We start from the raw sequence: 18,634 nt of genomic DNA, 5'->3' as shown, positions 1-18,634 counted from the left end.
ACGATTACGTAACTAAATGCAGCCCAAGCCCATGTATACAACAAGTGAAATAGTGCGCGGGGTCATCGCTTCGTTATCATTTCGGCACGGATTCTGTGCCCCCGACCCGCTCTCCATTTCTCCCCCTCCCTTGTAGAGCAAAACTTCTATATTTATGTTATGTCATGCATGTATTTTTCAAAAGAAACATTGTTGTAATGTTCCTGCAAGTTAGGCCTAGGAGTATTTAAAATCCAAAGTTCTGGTGAAAATGATTTACATTTAGCTGAGCATTTGTCAGACTCAATTCCATAAAGATTAGCCAATGATCAGTTATTTTAATTTATGCCAGAAAGCAAAGAGGAATTTCGAAAACCGAATTTAGGATCTAAAGATGTTTTCCGCGAGAGTTTGGCTAACGAAAGCTACTCTTATGATTTTACTGTAAACGCTAGATTGTGTTACCAATTTTCAAAGAGGTAAACGAGCTTCCTAGAATTTTGAAAAGTATTGAAAGTATTGGTTTAGGAAGTGACAATCTAGACATTTTTTAGTTTCTTTCCTGAAACCAAGAATTTATTATAATTTTATAATTAAATGTATATCTCAAGTCAAGTAAAATGTATCTTACAGTTATCAATCATAACGTGATGTTTGTAATCTGTATTGTAACTGACCTACTGTTTCAAATATGATTGCACTTTCAATTGCTTTAACCAATTTGAAACTTTAATCCATCTCAATTTATTCCAAGTTGTCATTTCTGAACAACGACCACCACTTTGGGATTCACTATCTAAGGTATAGGATAATCAGCGGCGAAGCGTCAAATAGTTTGAGACATGTTTATATAGGTATAGCTATGAAAAAAGTGGAAAGGTCGAGTCGAATCTAAACTCCGATCATGCTAAGTTTTCACGACAAGTGCTAAGTTTAATACTTATTTCGTTCCCTTGCAATATCAATGCTAAGCCAGCGCAAACCTATTTATACTCACTGTATATTATTATGAAATAAAGAATTTTGTATTTAGTAAACTTAGCGTATACGGACTCTATCTATTGCGTCTTAAAAAATTAGGAGTCCAATTCTACTTGCATTTTGATTTAGTAATATTGTAATTTTGTTATCATTCGCCCGTGCGTCTCAAATCCATGTGCAAATGGCATCATTTTGGGATCAATATATAACTTCGGATTGACCACCAGGTTGTTCTCAAAAAAGTTGCAGGGACTGAAAGTGGCCCGAGGGGGTTACGTTGCAGAGTCGCACGTCGCACGGCTTATAAGAACTTAACCCGAATATACGACCGACCGACCGTGTGTCTAATTGAGTTCAAGATTGTATATTCTATGTATGTCGAGAACCTTACAGAAACCAGGAATAAGAAATGCAAGTTACATAACATCGGCCATCATGGCCCTGGCGGGAATTAGGCTAAACGGGAGCGTTTCGGTACTGACCTGGTTACTGTCGATAAACAACGCTATGCACTCGCTGATAACTGCCCGAGATAAATCTTCGTTATATTTAGGTATCTGCATTCCTTATCTTTTGTTTTTACGTGAATAGTGTAATTAAGTTCCATATGTGTCCGGGTCATAATCGGATTTTGGTTGTAACTATAGTCTGTAATTTGTTTGAAAATTTTGTTATAAAGTGCGGTGCTCAATGTTTTTGTTAAAAGTCTAATAGTGTTTTGGGCTGAAATTTTTCAGATGGCATACCCTTTCTTAATTCTTAGCATTCCCTAAGTTTTAATCAATCGGTCCATGTTACACCTAAGTCAACACCATATATATTACGTATATATTACCTGCAAAAAATATATTTTCTGCATTGCGAGTTGATTAAGTATGTAGCTGCCCAAGAACGGAGTCAGTGGAAGAAAATGGTTCGAGCCCTACACCCCAGCAGTGAGTAACAGGATGAAAAGAAGAAGAATACTTAGTAATATAATTCTCGGCCACTAACTTGGCCACATTCTAGGATGGTTTCACCATTAGGCCTATTCATTCGCTTTTGGTGTTTGCAAAATTAATTATAACTATAACATTTGTGTACATGTTTGAGTGAAATATTTAATGGCCCCTACCATATGATATGGCCATTAGTTTCATTCACAACTGCGGCACGTCACGGCGTCGGTTGATAAGGAATTAAGTCATTGTTCTCGTATCTTTTGGCGGCAAACCCATTCATTTATTAGATTACAAGTATATGGTGGTTCAAGGATTTTAAACAGCGTAACATATGAACTCGCGCTTTGTCAGGAATGATTGTCAATAATGGTTTTTTATCAATTAAATTCGTCGATTATCAAATGACATAGTTTTCCTTTTCTTTTTTATTTACATCTTATTATGTATTAATTTAGTCACCGTTGGCACGTCATGTCATGCGCCCAGTAGTGGAAAATCTGAATCCGAATAGGTACTTGGAAATGGCGGCCAGCGGCATTTGCAGGCTGGCTGAGTCTTTAGAAGACAACACTTAAAATGCTATTTTTCCAGGGTCATGGTGTCAAGATGACAGCGTGGCTGTTACTCCTGGCGGCCGCGTGCGCCGCCGAGCCGCTGCACAGCACGCCGCGCACGCGGCACTGGCGCGGCGCTCGGCCCTACGACAATGCGCCCCAGCACTTTGTGGGGTAAGTTGTCGCTTTGGTGCCTCCTCGCGTGTGTTGAGCCGCTGCACAGAACGCGACCCTTCGACAACGCGCCTCAGTACTTTTTGGGATGAGAGTGAGGTAGTGACGCTAGTGTCTGTTCGCGTGTGCCGAGCTCCGCTGCACAGGACGCCGCTCTCGCGGCACTGATGGCGCGGCGCGCGGCCCTTCAACAACGCGCCCCAGCACTTTGTGGAATAAGGTTTGTCAGTTCGCTACGCGCTAGTCGTCGCAATATTTACTTTGTTCATGAATTTCATCGATAAGCCTTTGATTGGCTTATTCGATTTCTATTGAAATCGACGAGTGCTACATTTAATGAGTAAAACCTAGTTTATATTAAAATGCGTTTTAACTACTTAACATGACGGTTTTAAGGTAACAAACCTAAATTCATATCTCATGTTTAAACCAAATTAAACTTTCTTCGATTAGGTACCTATTGTAATATGACAGTGGAATGCAAGCTGTTACCGGAGGATGACTACCACGCAAATCCGTTCGTGTTTCTGTAATTTCATATTTCGTACCAAGCTCGGGCGAATGAAAACTCATAAAAACTACTGTAACTAACACCTTGAAATCCTTAACAACTGTGCGTTACGAAAAAGCGTACTTACTTGGTTCGCGCTAGAGTTCAACTCACTTGCACTTAGAAGTACAAGTGGAATATGTGTATTGCACGCGCCTAATTGACGTGATCTGTCGGCTCTTCGCGTAATCTGATGCGTTCATTTGAGACCGTTACGTTACTTATGTTTGCAATTATGCTGAATAAAAGGAATGTTTCAGATTAGAATGATTGAGATAATTTTATACCTCTCTTCTTCTTCTTTTCCTTTTCCCACTTTAGGTGGGGTCGGCTCTCCTAATTAATTTACGCCAGGCACTTCTGTCGTGGATTATCTTTATGTCTAGCTTGGCATGCTTTATTGTTCGGGTCATGTTTGTCCACCAGGTGCCGGGTGGGCGCCCTCTACCGCGTTTTATTTCAGGCAATTCCAGCGCCTTACGAACCACATTGACATCGTCTCTTCGCATAACGTGTCCGTACTTTCTTAGCCGACTTTCTGTTATTTTTTCAGGTATTGGGGCTACCTTGAAACTACCTCTTACATGTTCGTTTCTAATTTTATCTAGCCTGGTAACACCCCCCGACCATTTCAAAATTTTCATTTCATTTACATGAATTTTCTGTTCATGACTTTGTTTGACCGCCCAACATTCAGCGCCGTACAGTAAAGCAGGTCTTATTATAGTCTTATATACCTTGACCTTAGTTTTGATTGGCATTCGAGGGTCACACATGATTCCTGTTAAGCTTCTCCATTTTTGCCACCCCACGTTTACTCTATGCGCTACGTCTGCATCGATGTCTGCGTCTGCGAGATAATGTTTATACCTAAATGCTAATAAATCTGTACAGAGTGTGGATATTTTGATTAAAAAGTTAAAACTTCTGTGTAAGAAAATAAATAACATCTTAGGCAATAGGCACAACTTAGGCAGTTGGACCGTACCTAATTGGGAAACCATGAAATAGTTTAAATACTATCAATCAAAAAGAGATTTTTAAACTAAAATCATAAAACGTCGCTTTGTAAGACACAAGAACATTCCTTGGATAAACTAACACGTTCAGGAAGTTATTACTTCCGATATAACCCACTATACTTTCAGTTGTTTCAATTGGGCTGTGCGTCACCCGGGATATCCGAATTTATTCTTTTTTAGCCACAGATGTATGTTAGGTTAAATTAAACTATAAGTAATTACTTTTGTTATTCTCTGATGTGTTCATTTTATATCTTTTAATTTCTATTTTAAATAAATAAAAAATGTTGTTCCATTACTAATTAAGGAAGAGCGGTGCCTCTTAACACAGGTATTTGTTACTTAAAAAGAGGCGCCTACTTACAACTGTGTAAGAAATTCTAAAACAGCATAAACAATTTTTCATTTTTTTGTCATTTCCATAACTTTATTGGGGATTTGTTTAGGCTAGAGCTTTTTCTTTAAATGCGATTACATTGGGTTCTTGAGCGGAGGTACTGGTGCCTATAGGATTATACACTGGTGACTATAGTCCCAGGTAGGTACCGTACGCTGTGTACAGTGTATGTATGTATTATGTAGTGTGTAGCTTGCGGCGGCCAATGGACCTTAAGTGTGACCTCAAGATAATATGTGTCATCAAAAGACCTCATTTAAAGTGGTCGAACAAAGGCGAGATTTCTACGCTTACTAAGAAATTAGAATACCTAAATTACAAGATTCACAAACGGTCAATGCCTGTCTGTGGCTTTGCAAGAGCGGCATTCGAGTTTTAAACACCCAATCCTGATTCGATATTGCTTTTTGCATTACTCACTGGGTCCTCACTCGTACCATAGACAAATAAGTAAGCTTAGAATGCTCACTCCATACAACTGGTTATGAACCCGAAAGCTTGACATAATGAAGGCGTGACAACTAAGGGGATTGAGGGGGGAGCGAGCGGGGAGCATGAATACGTACTAAGTTTTATGGACGCGCTCGGGGCCCTTCTCAGTCCCCTTAGGCCATGATTTAGCCTTAATCGTCATGACTTCATTGGGTATGTCAAGCTTTCGGGCTAATTACCAGTTAAATGGAGTGAGACTCTTAAGTTTACTTATTTATCGATGCTCGTACTTACTGACTCAAGGGAGATGCACGACGAGTTATTTCAAATCATAAAACGAAGATCAGATGTTAAAGTTCTTATGCTGCTCCAGGAACAAGCCCGGTAGTCGCGAGCGTGAAATTCACCCACGCATGCGCCCACGCATATCACTTTACTACATTTTGGCCGTCAATCCGAGAGTTGGATTACACTCATTGTTGATATTACTGAATGGACGCACGATACTCTGACACATTGTTGAACGGACGCGAACATCGTACTAGGAAGTAGGAACGCAGTCAAAGGCCATTTTTGAGCTTTTAAACCGCCTTACTTTGACGGATACGTTTTCGACTGATTGGCTGTAACAGGATGGTTTGATAGAAATTTGGCTTAAGTATATAGTGGATGTATTTAGAATTTCTAATTTATGCTATTCTCTTAAGTTTGAATTTTACATTACGGTAACTCTGGTCAAAAGGCCTCTTGTCTTTGGATTGATACGCCATTGGCCAAAGCGTGCCAATTGCACCAGTGTGTAAGTAACTGTGGACTTTTATTAAATGCACATCTATTACTAATAACTTTTAAACGCTGTAAACTGTAAATTAGACACCGAAGCCGTGCCGTGGGATTCCCCTTCTTTTTAATTGTCAGTGTTGCTACCGCTAGAGATCAATTCGACTAGTAATGTCAACTTTACTAGTCGAATTGATCTCTAGCGCTAGAAATTGTACGGCCTCTGTTTTTGAAAAGGCTAATTTCATGTCACTGTTCTTGTATGATTATTCGTTCGATTTTATGTTAACTAGCAGCATCATAAACTATATACCTACATGTATGTAGCTGTACGCACTGCACTGAATTTGATAAGACTCAGAATTTCGACACAAGGTCTTCGTATCAGCCTACTAACCTCTGAATTAGCCTATTATTTCTAAGAGCCGTGTCGAATCCATCTTACGCCTCATACAGACTGCAGAAGTTGCTAAGGTGAGATTTCAGAATGAACTAAACGCAACGTTATTTTTAAGTGCATAAGAGTGTGTGTATATCGTTTTGAACTCGCCCGCTTAGGTATTTCTGGTGCTGACTGAGCTACAGGGAACAATTAGGTCCACAAGGTTGCTTTACTAATAAATCATGCTTGTAAAGCTTTGGCCAGTAAGGCGTAATTGTTGTATTGGTCAAACTATGACAGCTATTGTGTGATGATTTATAACACTATTTATATTAGTCAGGTGATAAAAAATCTGTGTTAATTTGATAAATACAGCTCCATATTTTTACGTTAATTCTGATATAGTGTTATTTAAACAAATTACGAACACCTACATTACTTGCGATTTGGATTGAGTCATTGTGTCAAGATAAACAGAATTCGTTATTTGATCTTGTATGTAAAGTTAGACGACACGTGCTTCAGTCGACCATATAAATGGATGAACTTGTATCGTACTCATATTTCGGAATACTGATCATGGAAAAGAAAAATTCCGATAAAACGCAATCAAAAATATTAAGACATCCATTCTCTTGTCATTGAATCTGGCACACACTGACTCCTGTGTTTATTAAGGATGTGAATCCTTTCAGACTTGTGTAATTTTCTGCGCTTACAAGCGCTTTTGGAATATTAACTAGTTAGTGTAGGTCAAATCTTGGAAGCTAAATTTCACCCACTACCCGATTTCCTATTGAGCTGAAACTTTACATTCATATGTATGACATTGCAATATAATACGGTTGACGAGTTGTAGAGCTGATCTGACAGTTGGAGACAGGAGGAGGCCATGGGAAATCTGTGATAAAACAACGCAAACTAGTTGTCTTTAGGCTTGTGAGATTTGTCTCAATGAGTATGAAGTAGTTGCAGACTTAAATTTTAAGGGTATTTTAGTTTGCTATTTAGTTTTTTTGCACCTCCTAATTAGTTAATTTAAGTTTCAGTTCTCCACTACCTAAAGGTTGTCTGGAAGAGATCGCTCTGTAGCGATAAGGCCGCGTGTTGTTTACCTCTATCTTCATGTTTTTTATGTGTTTCCATGTACATTATTTTCAGAGGTTGTGCAATAAAGAGGATTTGTATTGTATTGTATTGTATTGTAGTTGCCTGTGTAAAGAATGGTACAGTCAGCGATAAAAGCTTGTACCAAAAATGATTCTTTCCATAAACTTATTATTTCGTAAATGTTGAGTAAGTAAGAAAGTATATAAAAGTGACGATGACAAACTGTCTATCATGTTCATCTACAAATATTTATTTTCCAGGCCGCACGTTTGCCGCAGTCGCAACAGCACGCATTGCTGTCCAGGGTGGACGTCGAGACCTAACTCCTTATTATGTGTAGTCCGTAAGTACTATCCCAATTACGTTTACAACTACGTCTACGTTATACTTACCGGTTACTGTATAAAGAAACACCTACTGTAGGCTCATCCCAATATTATAAATGTGAAACGTACATAATGTTTGGATATTTGAATGTTGAGATTTGAGATGTTTATTCCTTTTTGACGTTTTCACGTTTTGCCGACCGGTCTGGCCTAGTGGGTAGTGAACCTGCCTATGAAGCCGATGGTCTTGGGTTCGTATCCCGGTAAGGGCATTTATTTGTGTGAGCACTGTTATTTGTTCCTGAGTCATGGATGTTGTCTATGTATGTATTTAAGTATTTGTATATTATATATATGGTTGTCCTGAGTACCCACAACACAAGCCTTCTTGAGCTTACCGTGGGACTTAGCCAATCTGTGTAAGAATGTCCCTATAATGTTTATTATTTATTTATTCTTCTATCAATCCTCTGTGTTTGAGTTCTGGGCGGGAGGATTAGGGTAAGATATTTAAGCGACTCCTTCGCGGATGGGACCGAACTTTACAGCATTAGTAATTTTTTGCGGTAATTGTCCTCAGCGCTGTGTCGACCTGACTGCGGGTCGCCAGGGGCCTGCATAGCACCCAACATGTGCCGCTGCCCCAGCGGCGTCGAGGCGCCAACTTGCTTGCAGGGCGGCGCCTACCCTTACCCCGGTAAACCTCTTTTTGTTGTACCTATACACTGCGCCCCAATTACCTGCCAGGTGTTAACCACTTATTTGTTGAGAGACTTGAAACCCAAAGACAGGTAAACGGCGAATGTCTTCCTTCTATACAAGTAATAAAGCCACGGTCCTTCTATCTGTAAATTCATATGGACACCATGGGAGTCAGGATAACAATGATATGATGCGGGGAACCAAGACGCACACTAGTCAGCCTCACATCAGCAACACTAGATAACACAGCAATAGCATTTTAGAGTGTTTTCACTTTATCCCATCTGATATCGGATGTTGAATACGGCGGCAAAAAAATAATATGTAGTAGTTTGTTAACCAAGGTATGAAAGGCACTCATTTAACCCATTAGCGCCCATTCTACCCACTTGGGTACACCGGGGTTACGGCGTTTGATTCGTTTTTCTACTCTAACCACCTAACAGCATTAGAAAAATGGTGAGTTTCCAAAAGTGGGTGAGGGCGCTAATGGGTTAAGGCGAAGTAGCCAATAGTCCAAGGCTGAAATTATGCCTTTGATGATGAGTTAAATACTCCACATTTCATTTCAAATACGAGGAAAGTAAAATAATGAGTTTTTCAAAATCAAAACTCAATTTCGCGAATTCTAAACTCAATCAGGGTTTCAGGTTGGGCGCCATGACTAATATGGTGAATGCTGTTCTGCGAGTATTATTTTTAGTTTTCTGTTCATGGAATGTTCAATGAAATGTACATCGTTGTGATGGGACGATACGATAGTATATGTTTTTGATTCCAGTGCGGACGCGGGGCGGGTGCCGACGGATATGCATGAACGGCGGCACGTGCACCAACGGGACGTGCGCGTGTGCGCCCGGCTGGAGCGGCGAGTTCTGTACTGAACGTGAGCATTCATAGTGATTATTAGAAATCAGGTGGACAAACTGAGATGATGATCATTAGGTTGACGGCTTACGGCGTGGTGTCCATGTTAAACTAATGCAAGCGTATGCGAGCGGCCTCAGTGCACGCTCTCTGCACATTATCCGCCGAAAGCGCTGCTGGACGCTCGCCACTGAGGCTGTACACTTATGGATATTGTTCGACTGACCGGCTCGAGGGCGGTGCGAAGGTTTTCTGTCTTGATATCACGCTAAAACAGTACTTACACTTACATTTACGCGGTCGTGTTCGCTAGCGCCTCGATAAACTCACTTGCTTCAATTATTTTGGCATTTAATCGTTATTTAATATATTTCTTTTTTTGTTTCCAGCAATCTGTCGAGAGCCCTGCCTGCACGGCGGGCGGTGTATAGCGCCGGATAGATGCGTCTGCTTCCACGGCCTGTCCGGGACCAGGTGCGAGATAGACAGGAGGACAGGTCAGTCAACTTGAGTAGCTTGTGTTAGTTCCAGCAATCTGTCGAGAGCCCTGCCTGCACGGCGGGCGGTGTATGTCACCGGACAGATGCGTGTGCTTCCATGGCGCCTGCCTGGGACCAGGGACGAGATAGACAGGAGGATAGGTTAGTTCATAGTTTAAGCAGTAAGAAACTCTGACATTTAGTTTTCATTTTTTAAATCCTTTGGTGTAAAGTTTTACTTATGAGATCAGCTATGTGATTGAAGTGGATATTATATGAAGATGCATATATGTAATACTAAAATACAGACACGTTGCTACTGTACTTGAATACATGAAAATAATCCGGTATATATTTTTCAGGTCCCTGTTACACAGAAACGAGGAACGCCCTTTGCACGGGGGCACTAGAAGGAGTAGTGTGCACCAAACAGCTGTGCTGCGCTACTGTGGGCGTGGCGTGGGGACACCCCTGTGAGCGCTGCGGGGACCTGGACTGTCCCACGGGACATCTGAGGAACCTGGCCACCAAGGAGTGTCAGGTAGGGTGCCTTCTAAGACGAGCACGACGATATGTATTATCTAATATAATAATAATAAAGAAACAAAAAAAAAGGAAAAAATTAGGAACTGCTAACTACTCGGACTAGATTTGTTCTCGTCTGTATTTCTACTCGTCCTAAAGCCCTCCTACATGTACACCTAAAACTCAACTGGTCAACTTCACTGCGCCTCATGTAACTGCGTCTTCAAGACGAAGTTTGGCTTTCCCGAGCCTTTCATAACAATTGACGGAGTCGCTGTCGCCGGACATGGGAAGGAGAGAATAATGATGATATGATGATGTTTCTACTCGTATTTGTTTTGCACACGAAAAAAGTTAATAAAAAATATGTTTAATGTTTTAAAATTACCTTTAAAGATGTAAGTACTTTCAATATTAAGGAGGAATACTAAATTACTTCATAATTTACTTATTATCTTTCAGGACATAGACGAATGTGCAGCCGTTCCTGGACTCTGCGAAGGAGGTCGTTGCGTCAACTCAATAGGATCCTTCTCATGCGAGTGCCCCCCGGGGCAACGGAGACACAAACTCACTAATAACTGCGAGGACATCGACGAGTGCGAGGACCCTGACATCTGCCCGGTATGTTAAACACGAGACAGTACACGAGGCAACTCAATAGGATTATTCTCATGCGAGTGCCCCCCGGGGCAATGGAGACACAAACTCACAAATAACTGCCAGGACATCGACGAGTGCGAGGACCCTGACATCTGCCCGGTATGTTGAACATGAGACAGTACTCGAGGCAACTTAATAGGATCCTTCTCATGCGAGTGCCCCCCGGGGCAACGCAGAGACAAACTCACAAATAACTGAAAGGACATCGACGAGTGCGAGGACCCTGACATCTGCCCGGTATGTTAAACACGAGACAGTACTCGAGGCAACTCAATAGGATTATTCTCATGCGAGTGCCCCCCGGGGCAATGGAGACACAAACTCACAAATAACTGCGAGGACATCGACGAGTGCGAGGACCCTGATATCTGCCCGGTATGTTAAATATGAGACAGTACTCGAGGCAACTCAATAGGATTATTCTCATGCGAGTGCCCCCCGGGGCAATGGAGACGCAAACTCACAAATAACTGCGAGGACATCGACGAGATTAGGATTATTAAAAATAGTGTAGGTATTTTTAATAAGTCTTCTTAATCTAATTGTACTGAACAATCAATGTTAAAAATAAAATGTTCGATGTGTTGTTTCAGAACGGAAAATGTGTAAATACAGAGGGCGACTACTACTGCTTATGTAATCCCCACTTCATACCTAGTCCAGATAAGAAGTTTTGTATAGGTAAGACTATTCTCAATATTAATTTAAGGTCTTAGATTAGGTCATAATAATTAAAAGAATCAGGCGTTACTTTGCGGTAATCCATATTAATTAAAACAAAAAATATTATTTTCTAATCCGCGAAAAGATAACGTGCTAGTCTATCGGTGCTAAATCGTTATACTTACTTGCGTATTTTTTACATGCAATAAATAAATAACAATAATTAAAACTAGGTCAATATGAATATAAAAGTAAAATATAAAAGCACTTACAAAATAATACAAAATATGTATATTTAAATGCATTATAAAAAAACCTAATCTACGGTGCCGCCAGCAGCGGGGCAGGGCCCAAGCTGCCGGTGGTCAGGGCCGCAGAGAGAGGAATCGCCGGACTATACGCGCCCCGTGCAAGATCACCGCCTTCTGCATCTGACACTTGATCCAATCACCTAGCGAGAGTCTCTCAAAGTGTTGATCGAGACTCTTCGCTATGAGACAGTTCGCTGAAACGACTATAGAGACAATGATTGTCGAATTAACATCCCACACTAAGGGCCAGTTGCATCAAACCACCTGCTAACGTAAGCACAGTTCGCTAAATCTTAACAGACACATAGCAGCCTTATGCAACCCAAATATGCAGTTAGCATTCACTAGCGACGTTTTTAACCATGATCAGTACATCAAATGGGCATGGTGGCAACTGGCCCTAAGTGTTCGCTGACTTGGGATTCTTGACAGTGAGCTGTGCTTGGCCTAAAATGAATATAACGTAATCATACAAAAGATCAAATTTAAGTACATTGAAAAATTTGTTAAATTGGTACCTACCCTATTAATCCACTGTTTATTTTCACAGATGGTCGCGTTGGCAGTTGCTTCGCGTTCATGAGCGACACGGGCGAATGCTCAGACCGGCTAGCGGTGTCTCTTTCCAACAGAGACTGTTGCTGCGGCTACAACATGGGCATGGCGTGGGGAGATTTATGTCAACCATGTCCGTTGAGAGGGTCCAGTAAGTGTCTCACGTACGAACAGCACATCAATTGCAGACTTATGTGAATGGGATTAAGGTTTAATATCGAATAGTAATGTGTCACTATCAGCCCAGGCTGAATATATTACTATGCTTTAATCTTAACCTATTACTTCTATAATTGTAATGCAGCTAGTTTTTATAAGGGAGTCTAAGCATGTAAACCAACAAAGGCTGTCGTGGTATTGGTGTGACTATATGGCTTTTTAGAGCCATTAAGACTGCTCTTCTGTCGGAGAGTATGCGGATGGAGGTTCCTACTATCTTCCTTGTAGTGATGGCAACCGCCGCATTTATGATGCCCACGCACTCAGCTTGGAATACCGAGCTATAGGCTCCTAGCGGTGTGGTGATTGACATGTTCAGGTCTTCTAGGAAGGTTCCGGAGACCGACCCGCTGTCTATTTTGGACCCATCAGTGAAGATTCTCAGCTCCCGGAAATTGAGTCCTTCATGGTTGTCGTCATCATATAACTGTATTTTGTAACTTTTGTCAAAGATAGTTTGTTTGTGAATCCGATCCGTGCCCGACTGGAAAAGCTGCAGCGGTGGAAGGTTTAACATGACTTCCATGGCTGCACTCGGAGTGGACCTCGTGCAGCCAATGGTGGCCGCGCATGCGAGCCTTTGGAGTCTTTGTAGCTTGTCTCGTACGTTGCCTATGTTTGTTCTTGGCCACCCAACCAGAGCACCGTAACAGAGTAGGGGGCGGATGATCGTCTTATAGAGACAAGGGGGATTTTCGGGTTGAGTCCCCACCTCTTATCAATCATCCTTCTGCACTGCCAGAAGACAACTCCCGCCTTGTCTTTACGTTTGTTGATGTGATTGTTCCAGTTGAGATTACTGTCAAGAGTTAGTCCTAAGTACTTAACTTCATCGGTCAGCTGTAGCTCAGTTTGGAAAAGTGTTGGTCTGGCAAAGTTTCCAAGCGCCCTTTTTTTTGGTAAAAATTACCATTTCTGTGTTGGTGGGGTTAATTGATAGTTCGAATTCTCTACACCAGCGTTCTACGATCCGGAGTTGCTTGTGTTACACACTCTGCTTTTCAATTAGAGAAAATTACTGTTGGTGCATATAACTATTTGTTTTTATTGTGGAACTCAATAGAAGTTTACAGTACAGATTATGAACCTTAAAATTCAATGTAAATGACAAACAGTCTTTCAGGTAATATAAACGGCCAGTGCACACTTGGCCGTGTGTGCACGTGCGCGTACGCTAAAATGTTGGAGCGGTACACGCACACTTCACGCAAACGGTGTGCCGTCTCTCATAAGGATCCGTATATATTAAAATGCACCCATGAACGTCACCGTCCTAAGCACACGCATCCAGTGTGCACAGGCCTCAAATCATTGGTTTTATTAAATCATCAATTTTTGTTACAGTCGACTGGACGCATCTATGCGGCGGTGGCGCTCTGCCGCCGGGCTGGGGCCGCAACGGAACGGAGACCGGCAGCGGCACCGACGACGACGAGCCACACCCCATCGCCAAGATCAACGAGTGCATGCTGCGGAGCGGCATCTGCGGGCTCGGCCGGTGCCAGGATAAAGACAAGGGGTGAGGGGAATTTTAAGGCTACAGGTTCCTGTAATATAAAATAGCAGAAAAAACTACGAAACACCAACCCACATTTGCAAATCATCATTATCATTATCACCAACAAAACTTACTGACGGTTTAGAACCTCTTAGCCTTCGGAGAGACGTTGGCGCTCTTTGCAAGTTCTACCGTCTGTACAATGCGGAATGCTCCGAAGAACTTTTTGGATTGGTGCCATCGTCACGTTTTTCTCATCTCTCACCCGCCAAAGGAGCAAAGCTCATCCTCACTTCTTAGATACATGGCATCTCGCTCGTTTCTTCCTAGAACGTGCAGAATGTGGAATGACTTGTCTCCAGAGGTATTTCCTTTGCGCAACGACATGGGATTCTTCAAGAAGCGGGTATTTAGGGTTCTCAAGGGTCAGCAACGCTTAAGTGGCTCTTATGATGTTGCTTATGTCCATGGGCGACGATGACCACTTCCGATCAGGTGGTTCGTCTGCTCGTTTGCTGACTATTATATTAATATTATAACAAAAAAACACTCCAAGAGTCGGTAAACCACATCAGGTATCAGCTCGCATTAAGTCACCAAAAAAGCATCAGATATCAGGGTGCTTAGCTAACGTGCAAATCGTTAACGCTCCGTAGCGTAGTCATCTTTCTCTATCACTCTTCTATATTAGTGCGATAGTGACAATTGCATTTGGCACGTTGGCTACCCAGCTCCATAAAAGAGTTCATCGTGAAAATAAAGTCGTGCAGATTTTATGTGCAAATAAATTATTATGAATTATACCAACTTCAAATATGCGGGTTTTGCACGATTGATATTTTTTCTTCAGATTCCGTTCTAATATATCGTTTTTGCTATGTATCACGATGGATATACTTCAAAATATGATGGCGTTTATGCTTTCAGATACCAATGTATTTGCGACGACGGAGCCGAGCTGTTGGAGAAGGACGGAAACCCGATCTGCATCGACATCGACGAGTGCGCTCTCGACTACTGCCGCGGGGGCAACTGTATCAACAAACCTGGTGGATTCGAGTGCAGGTCAACATACACATTAGACTTGTATTTTTTTAGTATAAGTGTAAGGCCTGAGTGGATGCTCGAATTGGGCGTGCAGCGGGGCGGGGCGTGCAGCGTTCATGTTAAACAAATGCAAACGTATAGGAGCGGCCTCAGTGCACGCTGGTCACATCACTCGTGAGCCCGACGACACGCTGCACGCCCCGCCGAACTCTCCGCTTCGAGCGTCCACTCTGGCCTTACACTAAGAAGAAAAACTTCATCATCATCCCTTGTTACGGTTTTTGAGGGATCTAGGAAATAAGTAACCGTGACGTAATGTTACTGTGACATGAGCCACCTTTGAAGTTGTTTGCTCTGGTGCAAGACAGTATACCTACAAGTTTTTTTTTGTAGGTAACTCTTTAAAAGTCAGTTGTTCCAATATTAAAGCCTCTTCGTGTTTATTAAATTATACCTTTGTGTTTCAGATGTCCTCCTGGCTTCGATCCAGTGGAGGGCGGCTTGAGATGTAGCGACAAAAACGAATGCGATATGACACACGGGCGTATGTGCACTAATGGAGAATGCGTTTTAGTTGATGGAAGGTAAGTGATGTGAATTGTAGAGATGTTTAAATTTGTCACTGTCAGCAGTCTTTTTAAAGTTTCATACCCAAAGGGTAAAACGGGACCCTATTACTAAGACTCCGCTGTCCGTCTGTCAGGCTGTCTCATGAACCGTGATAGCTAGATAGTTGATGTTCACATATTATGTATTTCTGTTGCCGCGATAATTACAAATACTACAAAGTACGGAACCCTCGGTGGGCGAGTCCGACTCGCACTTGTCCGGTTTTTTAATTGACATTTGCCTAACAGTTGCTTTCTGGAAAGCGTTCCTCAGTGAAATACCCATTCAGCCGATATGTTCACACCATAGCGATAGATTTTTTCTTCTAGGTCTGACGCAATAATATCTTGCATAAACAAACGCTGAAAAATATAAGACGTAATCTAGAATTGTTAATTAAGTTAATTATTTTGTTTGTTTAGTTTATAAAGATACGATATTATTTTTATAGCTATATCACTGTTCTAGGTCGTTCACCGTAACGAACATTTCGGTTGTCTGGCTACCTCATACTTACTTTAATTTGGCGACTATATTAGGTCCTCGTCTCTCGTCTCTCGTCCAAGATATGAGATGCCACCCTTTCTGTAATTGCACTTACTAGATTCTATATTCATAAGCACATGACACTGTTTTTTTTTTCAGCTATGAATGCACGTGCAACTCCGGCTACGAGCCGACAGAGACCGGGCACGCGTGTCGCGACGTGGACGAGTGTCGCGACAACCCGCGCGTGTGTCGCCGCGGCCGCTGCCGCAACACGCCGGGCAGCTACGAGTGCCAGTGCGAGCCCGGCTTCGAGCTCACCGCCGCCGGCTACTGCGGGGACGTGGACGAGTGTGCTCAGGGCGCGCTATGCCAGGTATTACATGAGCCTAGAGACAGGACACGACACGTGGACGAGTGTCGCGACAACCCGCGCGTGTGTTGCCGCGGCCGCTGCCGCGACACGTCGGGCAGCTACTGCGGGCTAGGTACGGGCAGGTATTGCGGTGATATGGATGAGTGTGTTCAAGCCGCTCTATGCCAGGTATTGGAAAATCACTTTTCTCGGCTATAGAACGTTCTGCTTCCGATTTCTGAAAATGAAGCTGATTTTTGGTCAGGTTTTTAGGGCTTGGTTTAACATTTTTGATGCACTGCTTTTCAAACATTATGAGCTTATCATACTGGCTCGTTCGCCGCATGAAAATAATGTCGTTACCTGACAGGCTCATACTTTGATTTGGCGACCGCATCAGGTTTGTGTGATTTACAGTTGACATCTCAATGAATGTTGTCCCATGTAAGTTCACATTTATGTTTCGGTACACATTCGCAGCTGTGCCCTCACGGCATAGGACTATATGTAATGTATCTAACATAAAGGATTCATACACATGTAAGAAAACGTGTCTCTTATTTCCAGGGCGGACGCTGCGTGAACAACGAAGGCTCGTTCCAATGCGTATGCGAAGCCGGATACCGAACCACACCAGACCGCGGCGCGTGCGTCGACGTAGACGAATGTTCCGAGCAGCGCGTGCTGTGTAGGAACGGGCGTTGTCATAACACGCCGGGGTCGTTCCGCTGCGAGTGTATGCCGGGATTTACGCTTAGTAATGATGGCCGGACTTGTCTTGGTGAGTATTCGGCTTAACCCTTATATACAAAATGGCCAAAAAATATGTGGGACCAACTCCGAAATTTTAGCTGGTCCATTTTCTATGGGGGGTTAAAAAAAATTTCGCTATTTCGGGGTTGGTCCCATAGTAAAAGTTGCTCAGTATAATCCCAAAACCTCCCTGGCAACGGGAATGCACATATTTTTTGGCCACCTTGTATACGTGGCTTATAAGAGTCCTTTTGCACATGGAGCCTTCTCTGATGGAAAGCAACATATTATTACACATAAGCCCTGAAATGAAACACGATGGATCATAGGGTACAATTGTATGTAGTATGGACCTCAAATCGCGACGATTCTGTCACACAGGTCATGGGTCCATTGTTATATTTCGTTGATGGATTTTCTGGCTACATCATGTTCATAACGGTACATTCGTAGATCTTCTTCCACGCGTTGTCCCTGCATTTTGCCATGGCTCATGGGAGCCTGGGGTCCGCTTGACAACTAATCCCAAGAATTGGCGTAGGCACTAGTTTTTACGAAAGCGAACTGAAAACTGCCATCTGACCTTCCAACCCAGAGGGTAAACTAGGCCTTGTTGGGATTTGGTCCGGTTTTCTCACGATGATTTCCTTCACCGAAAAGCGACTGGTAAATATCAAATGATATTGCGTATATAAGTTCCGAAAAACTCATTGGTACGAGCCGGGGTTTGAACCCGCGACCACCGGATTGCAATTCGCACGCTCTTACCGCTAGGCCACCAGCGCTTATACATATGTTTAAATTTTCAGATGAAGTGAAAGATCTATGTTACGAAAAGTTCGAAGAAGGACACTGTAGCGGGCCGGGATCCGCGACAGTCACGAGGTCTCAGTGCTGCTGCAGTGCTTCGAAAGGTACTTTTGCTTTATCGTGTACCTCTGTTATTAACTCGCTTCTGGTTGCTCTGGTTACCAGCCCTCGCTATCGCCCTTGTTACCTAGGCAATAGAGTGCATTTAAAATTCAAGAAAATGGCTGCCTTAAATGAACAGCATTGGAAAGAGATGGAAGAGGCCTATGCTGACAGGCAAACCACACCGAGTGATGTTTTATAAATATTTGTACCATAGCCAATATATTTGACGACCGGTCTGTCCTAGTAGGTTTTTTTTAATACCACGACGGTGACAAACAATCATACGGCCCGCCTGATGGTAAGCAGTCACCGCAGCCTATGGACGCCTGTAACTCCAGAGGTGTTACATGCGCGTTGTC

General features: G+C 42.5%; 1 protein-coding gene across 3 annotated transcripts in view; it reads left to right on the top strand.

Moving 5' to 3' along the window:
- LOC133526999 (fibrillin-2-like) overlaps positions 1–18,634 on the top strand; it is an 86,086-nt gene that overhangs the window by 19,106 nt on the left and 48,346 nt on the right. For 2 of the 3 annotated variants that reach the window (XM_061863885.1, XM_061863884.1), the window contains exons 2-16: positions 2,493–2,629; positions 7,563–7,645; positions 8,209–8,325; positions 9,112–9,216; positions 9,587–9,694; positions 10,039–10,217; positions 10,664–10,825; positions 11,458–11,545; positions 12,389–12,544; positions 13,957–14,131; positions 15,038–15,175; positions 15,625–15,741; positions 16,412–16,628; positions 17,175–17,388; positions 18,170–18,274. In XM_061863885.1, coding sequence (XP_061719869.1) covers positions 2,493–2,629; positions 7,563–7,645; positions 8,209–8,325; positions 9,112–9,216; positions 9,587–9,694; positions 10,039–10,217; positions 10,664–10,825; positions 11,458–11,545; positions 12,389–12,544; positions 13,957–14,131; positions 15,038–15,175; positions 15,625–15,741; positions 16,412–16,628; positions 17,175–17,388; positions 18,170–18,274 — 2,101 coding nt within the window. Of the gene's footprint in view, positions 1–2,492; positions 2,630–7,562; positions 7,646–8,208; positions 8,326–9,111; positions 9,217–9,586; positions 9,695–10,038; positions 10,218–10,663; positions 10,826–10,847; positions 11,102–11,457; positions 11,546–12,388; positions 12,545–13,956; positions 14,132–15,037; positions 15,176–15,624; positions 15,742–16,411; positions 16,629–17,174; positions 17,389–18,169; positions 18,275–18,634 lie in introns of those variants that run through there. The other variant, XM_061863886.1, reaches the window with a different exon arrangement.

Source organism: Cydia pomonella, chromosome 17 (genome assembly GCF_033807575.1).
Source record: "Cydia pomonella isolate Wapato2018A chromosome 17, ilCydPomo1, whole genome shotgun sequence".
Classification (NCBI taxonomy): Eukaryota; Metazoa; Arthropoda; class Insecta; order Lepidoptera; family Tortricidae; genus Cydia; species Cydia pomonella.
This window is presented reverse-complemented; position numbering and strand designations above follow the sequence as displayed.